At 48.0% G+C, this 8967-nt stretch overlaps 1 protein-coding gene across 1 annotated transcript; it reads right to left on the bottom strand.

The window, feature by feature from the left end:
- On the bottom strand, nucleotides 1-5630 carry LOC311515930 (uncharacterized protein). Its single transcript, XM_084619453.1, has 2 exons — nucleotides 5220-5630; nucleotides 1-3825 (listed from the first exon to the last, which is right to left on the bottom strand). Exon 2 carries the CDS (start codon nucleotides 3408-3410, stop codon nucleotides 2673-2675), a length of 738 nt encoding a protein of 245 aa, XP_084475579.1. The 5' UTR covers nucleotides 3411-3825; nucleotides 5220-5630; the 3' UTR covers nucleotides 1-2672.
- Between the last annotated feature and the right edge of the window lie 3337 nt (nucleotides 5631-8967).

Genomic DNA, 8967 nt, shown 5'->3' with positions numbered 1-8967 from the left:
TTAAAGAGCTCAGTCTGTTTAATTTATCACAAAGAAGACGGAGAGCTGACTTGGTTACAGCCTGGAAGTACCCTTCTGGGGAGAAAACACTGGGTACTAGCAGGCTCCGCTCTTTAATCCAGCAGCGAAAGTCATCACAAGAACTAATGGCTGGAAGCGGAAGCCAGACAAATTAAAATGAGAAATGAGACATGCCCTTTTAACACTAGAACAAATTACCCAGGGAAGTGGTAGATTTCGCCATTCTTTGATACTTCAAATCAGGATGGTCTGTCTTCCCTGAAAACATGCTTGAGCTCAGTTCAGGAGTAACTGGGTGAAATTCTCTCGCCTACCGTATACAGGGGATCAGACTAGATGATTGAATGGTTCCTATTGCCCTTAAAACCGATTAATCTTTTCTCTGATGCTGGGATTGTTCTACAATAGATACATCTCAATGAGCCCTTTAATAGCCCTTTTGTTTAAATGACTCACCCCAAACTATTGTTCACCCTGTTCTTTGCTGGGACAGTTAAAAATTCATCCCTTTGTTTCTGTTCCCCTTCCCAGGCTCAAATGAGGTTTCTAGTCTCAGAAAGGAAAAAAATATGTTTACAAATTAGGGCCCTGATCCTTCACTTACAAAAGTGCTTGGCTTTAACCAGGTGAATCGTCCCCCTGACTGCAAAGGGGTGGCTCACGTGCTAAGGGTTAAACATGAGTATGTTCCCAGGATCAGGGCCTAGAATGACAGGAGACGCCACGTCATGTCACAGCTGTGCCCATCATGGACACAGAAGCCCTAAACCTTCTCACTCGCCTCACTCCTGGATGACAAGAATTCCCTGAATGGAACTCGACCAAGCACTTGGCCTGCGGAGCACTGATCCATGTTCCAGTAGGGTGAACTAGGCACATAATATGTTGCTCTCTGTGGAATCTCATTTTAGCAATTTTCGCTCATGTATAGTTGGGAAAGCATAATCCCAACTCTACATATAAAATAATGGGGTCTAAATTAGCTGTTACCACTCAAGAAAGAGATCTTGGAGTCATTGTGGAGAGTTCTCTGAAAACATTCACTCAATGTGCAGCGACAGTCAAAAAAGCGAACAGAATGCTGGGAATCATTAAGAAAGGGATAGATAATAGGACAGAAAATATCGTATTGCTTCTATATAAATCCATGGTTCGCCCACATCTTGAATACTGTGTGCAGATGTGGTCGCCTCATCTCAAAAAAGATATATCGGAATTGGAAAAAGTTCAGAAAAGGGCAACAAAAATGATTAGGGGTATGGAACGGATTCCATATGAGGCGAGATTAATAAGACTGGGACTTTTCAGCTTGGAAAAGAGACGGCTAAGGGGAGATATGATTAAGGTCTATAAAATCATGACTGGTGTAGAGAAAGTAGATAAGGAAGTGTTGTTTACAACTTCTCATAACACAAGAACTAGGGGTCATCAAATGAAATTAATAGGCAGCAGGTTTAAAACAAATAGAAGGAAGTATTTCTTCAAACAACACACAGTCAACCTGTGGAACTCCTTGCCAGAGGATGTTGTGAAGGCCAAGACCATAATAGGGTTCAAAAAAGAACTAGATAAATTCCTGGAGGACAGGTCCATCGATGGCTATTAGCCAGGATGGGCAGGGATGGTGTCCCTAGCCTCAGTTTGTCAGAAGCTGGGAATGAGCAACAGGGGATGGATCACTTGATGATTCCCTGTTCCGTTCATTCCCTTTGGGGCACCTGGCACTGGCCACTGTTGGAAGACAGGATACTGGGCTAGATGGACCTTTGGTCTGACCCAGTAGAGCCATTCTTATGTTATGTTATTCCCCTTGCTTTTCCATAAAACACAACACCAGAAGGAATTGAATTCAGTATCTTTGGGGAAAAAACATAAGGCAGAACTTTCCATGGGGAACAGATGGTGTTTTTAAAAGGATGGGCTGGAAAGTCATGCAAATGGAAACATTCTGGGGCAAACCAGGAAACTCCTGAATAAACAAGAAAGGAAAACAGAGGCTGTTAATTGGAAACCTGATCAACAACTGTGTGTAAACCTGATGGTTATTCTGGAGAATAACAAAATGACCATCATATAACTACATACAATGCAGCAGATAGCCATCGTGTTTCATGAAATACTTTAACAAAATGATACCTATTCTCTCTGCTAGAAATTCTGCAGGGGCAGAGAGGACTCATTAGTGACACTCTATCCAGCTCCATGTGTCTATTCTAACAGCACACTTCTTGCTACTCAGATTTCCACATAATGCACACAGTGCCTCTCCTCCGGAGAGTCATCTGTCCTACTAAGATTAGATTTATTGCTGAAACTGTCTAGTAATTATCACACCTAGAGAATTCCTCTCCTGCGTGGATGATTCTCTGCCACTTACCATCCTAGTGGCTTCACAATGAAGCTTTCCTATTCACCTCTGGGTATATTATGATTTATTATTTGTGTTACCAGAGTGCCTACGACCCTCGCTATGGACCAGGGCTCTCTGTGGTAGGCACTGTACAAACTCAGAACAAAAGCATATCATCTAAATGGGTAAAGTCTTGATTTTCCTGGTCTTTCCTTAGTCATCTGCTCCACGAAGCTGTACCATGCTCAGTTCTGTTGATGGTCTCTCATCCATGTGTTCTGAGACGGTCGGTGCGAAGCCCTCACCGGCACTCGCTGCAGGTCAGCGGGCCCGCCCCGGCGTGGGCCTGCCCGTGGGTGGTGAGGTGCGCCCACTGGCTGTAGCTCTTCCCGCACTCGGTGCATATGTAGAGGCTGCCTGCGGCATGGGTCCTCTGGTGACTCACCAGGTGGTTGTTCTGCTTGAAGGTCTTCCCGCAGTCCTTGCAGCGATAGGGCCTGTCCCCCACGTGGCTCTCCTGGTGCTTCAGCAGGTTGGGCTTCTTCCTGAAGAACCTGTCACACTGGGTGCACTTGTAGAGCTTCTCCTCCCGGTGGGTGCGCAGGTGGCTGACGAGGTGGTTCTGCTGCTTGAAGCCTTTCTGGCACTCGGGGCACTTGTAGGGCGTCTCGCCGGTGTGCACCCGCTGGTGGGTTTTCAGGTTGTGCTTGTGGCTGAAGCGCGTGCCGCACTCGGGGCAGGCGTACGGCGTCTCCCCCGTGTGCGTCTTCTGGTGCTTCCGCAGGCGCTGCTTCTCGCTGAAGCGCTTCCCGCATTCGGCGCACTGATGGGGAGTCTGGCCGGTGTGGGTCCACTGGTGCTTCCGCAGGTTGTTCTTCTGCCGGAAGCTCTTCCCGCACTCGGCGCACGTGTGCGGTTTCTCTCCGGTGTGGATGCTCTGGTGGGCTTTGAGGATTTTCTTCTGCCGGAAGCACTTCTCGCACTCGGTGCACTTGTACGGCCTGTCGTCCAGGTCAGGGCTCTGCGGGGCTTTGAGCATCTTCCTTCCCCTCCGGCTTACGGCACAGGAAAGGTATTTCTAGTATTAAACATTGATACTGCAATGGCACCTAGGGGCCTTAACCTGGTCAGGGCCCCATTGTGCTAGGTGCTGTACAGATGCATAGGGTTTCTGTCTAGTGGGGGCTGCATTAGGAAGATTCTGCTCTGGGAATCTCTCCCCACATCACACAGTCTCCTTAGTCTAACATCAGCAAGTGTGCTGGGTCTTCTTTCACCAGGAGTGGATTTCTCTCCTAGGTTCCTCTTTGGTTTCAGATTTCACCAGGTCCTGCAGCTTGTCCCATTCTCACAGCCCTAGAAACCATTCTCATTGTGTCTTTCTGAGGCTGTTCCCTGCAGTTCAATGTATTCTGTATGCTGCTGCTTCTTTTTGTTCATGGATCCTTCGGGTACTGGGGAAGAAAGATATTCTGGAGGTTACTGTGATGCAATACAATTGTCCCAACATGAAGCATATATATCTTCATAAGCCTGAAAACATGAGACCTCCCACTGCTGAAGTGAGTGAGAATGAAACTGGAATAATTTGAGCCTAGTTTTGCAATTGTTGCTTGCCCAGAATGAAAGTCAACTGGGGGAGGGGGGCAGTGGGAATGCAATCTCGGGCTTCTTACATCGCACTTTAGCAGTTTCAAATGGGGCTCTGCCAGTAGCACTGCAGGACTGGGCCCATCAGGAAAGCGTGCTGTTACACACCATCATCGGAGACCCAAACGCGGATCTGACACCACCGCAAAGCAGTCTCGGGTGTCAGTGGAGCCCCTCTTTCAGCAGGGGGAGAGGGTGCTGCTATTCGGGTTATTTTCTTACAACAAGGGGGGAATTAAGGCCAGAGCTTTATTCTAAATCAATTCACTATAAAGTGAACGATATACTTAATTCTCCACCTGGGCTTTTTCTTGAATAACGGCTTACATCTCCCTGGGGGCAACAGGGGCAGAAAGTGTTCCTCTTGCTAGAAGAACTGAACCTGTCATTAAATTGGTGTGTCTGAGGGCCAAGCCCCTCAGCAATACAATAAAATAGAATAATTGTCATACAGACACCAAAGGCCAGCTCCGTTGGTGTCAGCCAGCTCCCTTTGCTGGGCAGAAATGTTTAGCAAGAATGTCTCTGGCCCTAGCAAAAATTCTCGACCCGGTTTTTCCAGTCACTTAGACCCGTTTTACAGCAGTGAGGTCAGTGGGGCTGCTCCTTATTTGCACTGCGGGAAGTGAGAGGTGAATCAGACCCTCTGAGTGCTAATCCTGGGCCAAACTCACAGAGGTGCTCAGGACCGGCACTGAATTCAGTGGGTGTTGGGGGTGCTCAGTGCCTCTCCAGAACTGAAGCCATAATAAACTCTGCTCTGAATTCCACGCTTGTAAACCTAGAGTAACTCCATTGACATCAGTGGGGTTACTCACGATTTACATGGGTGTAAACAAGAGCAGGATTTGACTCATCACTTTGTGTTTTACAGCTTCTAAATTCTCTAAAACTAGCACAGGTCATGGTGTGGTCTCAGTGCGAATTGGGCGATTTCTTTTGAAAGCAGGGCAGGGGATTTACTCCAAGTTTGCACGGCAGAACTGAGCCCGCAGTCTGATCCTGACTAGTTATTAGTCATCACGTGGGCAGCAGATGCTTAAACAAATTTCTCTTGGCTGCCCTGATTTTTACTGCAGAGACTGTACTACATTTGGATGTAGTGATGCTTGGTCCTGCTCTAACAACACCCACAGCAAGACTCCCATTGATCTGAATGAAAGCTGGATTAGCCCCAAGATCACGGTAAGATTCCTACCTGAGCAGAAACCTCTCCAGGCGTTTCCTTGCTTCTCCTTCCTCTGGCCAGACTGGGTTTCTCAGCAGAGAAATGGAAAATAAGGAAGGCTCCAGACCACGCTCTGACAGGGTTCAGTTCTCTTAGCATTCCTCATGCCTGCTTGCTCTCTGCTCTCACTGCAGCTCATCATGGCTGCAAACTCAGCCTCAGGCCACCAGCTTGTGTGCAGCTCAGTAAAGTACCAGGGGAAGCTGCACAGCAAACAGAAACGCAGCTGAGCTGGGGGGGGGGGGGGGGGGGGTTAGTCCCTGCTTGGAGAGCAAATAGAGGCTAGATTTAGAGCATAATCCACAGAGGTTTTGCTCGGGGAAGGACCGGGCTCTGGTCTCCCTTGTTGCTGTGTTTAATTCGCCCAGCCTGCTCTGTTGGGAGAGCTGCTCTCTTGCAGGGTATTCCTGGGAGTTGTAGTCCTTCCTGGAAGGATTTACTGGTGCAGAGGATGGTTGGGATTTCTGGTTTTGTTTCCTCCGCGCAGGCCGATCAGAGTGTATCGCACTGGTATAACACAGACCATAGCGTGCTGGATGCTCGGGATCATAGAATCATAGAATATCAGGGTTGGAAGGGACCTCAGGAGGTCATCTAGTCCAACCCCCTGCTCAAAGCAGGACCAATTCCCAGTTAAATCATCCCAGCCAGGGCTTTGTCAAGCCTGACCTTAAAAACCTCTAAGGAAGGAGATTCTACCACCTCCCTAGGTAACGCATTCCAGTGCTTCACTACCCTCCTAGTGAAAAAGTTTTTCCTAATATCCAATCTAAACCTCCCCCACTGCAACTTGAGACCATTACTCCTTGTTCTGTCATCTGTCATCTGTGGATCCGCCAGATCCACACCTGGTGTCAATGAAATACCCGGCCCAATGGTAGGTCATGGCACTGTGCACTGACGAGGCTTCTTAAAATAAGGGATTAAAAATTAAAACCCAGACAATGTGGCTGCCTGTCTCACTGAAACGGGTTCCAGCTGTTTGGGGCTGCAGCCTCCCTGCCTCCTATAATCAGACTTGGCTGTGGGCACTCTGAAATGAACAGGTCAGCTAGACAGAGAATGGACGGGGGGCGTGTTATTAGGCTGGTCTGATAAAAGTGAATATAATGTGCTGTGGCCAAAATGAGCCGATTCCTGCAGTGTGGTGAGCCAGTCGCTGCTCCCGGGGCCCATCGGTAAGTGAAATGGAGAGAACACCATGCTGCCTCCTGAGATCCCAGAAAGTACAAACCCCGAGTGTTCAAAACACATAAGCCAGGTCCTCCAAAGGATGCGACTGCCTTAAAAATCATGACAGGTGTCAGAGTAGCAGCCGTGTTCGTCTGTATCCGCAAACAGAAAAGGAGGACTTGTGGCACCTTAGAGACTAACACATTTTTTTCCTTCACTCCTTTTGGTACGACGTCCATCTGTCTGCATTTGGAAAGGAAGATGATGTCTGTCTGTATCTGTATGAGTTTTTTCATGAATTTGTTAGTCTCTAAGGTGCCACAAGTACTCCTTTTTTAAAAAAAATCATGGAAATTCATACCCACAAATGGCTGGTTCTTTTATTTGCCGCCTGGTTTGTGAGCCTTTAAGGGTGCATCTACACCGTGAGTGGCAGCCCGCGGCAGTGAATTGCAGACCCCCGGTCGGCAGCTCAGACTCACAGGACTGGCGACTCCGCACTAAAACTGCTCTGGAGCCTAGGGAAGGGGAAGGGCTTCAGAGCCCAAGCTCCAGCTCGAATGTCTCTGCAATTGATTTTAGAGCTGTAATGCAAGCCTGAGTCTGCCCAGGTGCTGAGATTTGCTGCCACCGGCTGTGTACACGTAGCCTCAGAGGCGGATGGGTCATGTTTCCAAGCTTTCCTGCAAAGCCATGAGCACTAGCTGAAATTCGCACGTTGACATGACTCCCAGAGCTGGGGCTTGTAAGAAAAGCATCCAATACCATGAGACTTGCAATAAAACCATGAGTGTTGGCTACACTGAAATGCACAGAGTTTATTATACAATCCTTCCAGTCCTCCTAGACCCTACACAATCGGCCAGATCCTCATCTGATGCATATGAGCAAAATCCATTGACTTCATAGATTTACACCAACTGAGGATCTGGCCCAAAGTCTCCATAGTGCAGAATTGGTATTAGTTACTACTGAACACCCTGCTTCTCTAAGCAGTACAAGTCCTAGGTTTCTCCCTCCCACTGAGTATTTGTATTTTCAGTAAGCTTCTTCCATGCATGTATGTTTGTACTGTTCCAAACATTTGGTTAATTTTGAGTCGCTGGCAAACTAGGGGCCAGCTCTTGCCAATACTGCAGGCAGTAGCTAAAAACTAACAAACTTATCACCGGAGACCAAACCAATTCACCTGTATGTTATCTATTTTGAGCAAAACTATTAATCTTATAAGAATATATTTAGTGTTCAGACTCTAAGAAATGTTTGTAAGTTGTTGTTTGCATTAATCTCATGTGTAATGTTGGCATTCCCTGCTATAAGAAAATACACAAGTTTTGCTTTATAACTTTGAAAATGTTTGCTCTGAACTTGTTAACCCAGGCAAGGAAATCATCCCTGTCCCCTACCCATCCAGAAGGACTATCAGATCAGATGGGCCATCAAGGAACATTGCAATACAAAGGATTGGTTCATGACCCTATCGAAATGCTGAGCTGAATGAAGGAAATAAAACAAAGCCACAGAAAAATTTTCCATCTCTCTCTTCGCTGTTTGAACTCTGAGGGCATGTCTACACTTGCAGCACTGCAGTGCGTCTGGTGAAGATGCTCTATGCCAATGGGATAGAGCTCTCCCGTCCACATAAAACCCCCGGCCCCACGAGAGGCATAAGCTATGTTGGCAAGAGAAGCTCTCCCACTGATATAGCGCTGTGCACACGAGCGTTGATGTCGGCGTAACTGATGTTGCTCAGGGGGGTGGAATATTCATACCCCTGAGTGACATAAGTTTTGCCAACATAGGCTGTAGTGTAGACAGAGCCTTACAGCCAGAGAGTCTAAACCACGGTCCTGGAGTAACCTGGGTCAGAGAGAAGATGTGATGGCAGGCGAGGCATCACCAGGAGAGGGAGTACCGACCTGCTGAGCTAATCCCTAAGATGTCCAGCAAGGGGCACTAGTGTGGGGAGTGAGCCCCGTCACTGGCTGACGCACGAGCTCACTGCTCAAGCATACGCTGTTCGAAGAGGTGAGTCACCTGTCACAACGTCACCGGGCAGGGACGAGCTATTTCTAGGGTAGCACAGAAGAGGGCTAAGGAGAGATCATAACCTTCCTGAGAACCTTCTCCACTCACGTGGTTCAGCGGTTCTCAAACGTGGCCACCTGGGGCTTTTCCTGCAGCCACAGCCTCATGGGCTGTGATGGGGGTGGGAGAGGGGGAAGGTTTGAGGGCCAAGTAGTGCCCCTCCCCTTCTCTGTTGCTCCCGGATGCACCTCCTCTTACCCTTTCTGGACCTTACGTTTCCCATTTATAAAGCGAGGATAATAATAACTGCCTCTCTCCCTCACAGGGCAGGCTGTGAGACGCAATTCATGTGTGTGTGAAGGGCTGAGAGATACTTGGATTGAGGGTACCTGCAGCAGTGCACATTTCTGGTGGTTTCTTATACTAACCGTGTCGATTCAACAGGGTTTGCAGACAGCACAGGTTGTCTTGGGTTTAAAGGTTTGGTCTGTGGCAAAAGAGTTCAGGCTCCCAGATC

Source organism: Lepidochelys olivacea, assembly GCF_965140295.1.
Source record: "Lepidochelys olivacea isolate rLepOli2 genome assembly, chromosome: 2".
NCBI classification, from domain to species: Eukaryota; Metazoa; Chordata; order Testudines; family Cheloniidae; genus Lepidochelys; species Lepidochelys olivacea.
The sequence above is the reverse complement of the archived record's forward strand: the minus strand, read 5'-3'. Positions and strand labels throughout refer to the sequence as shown.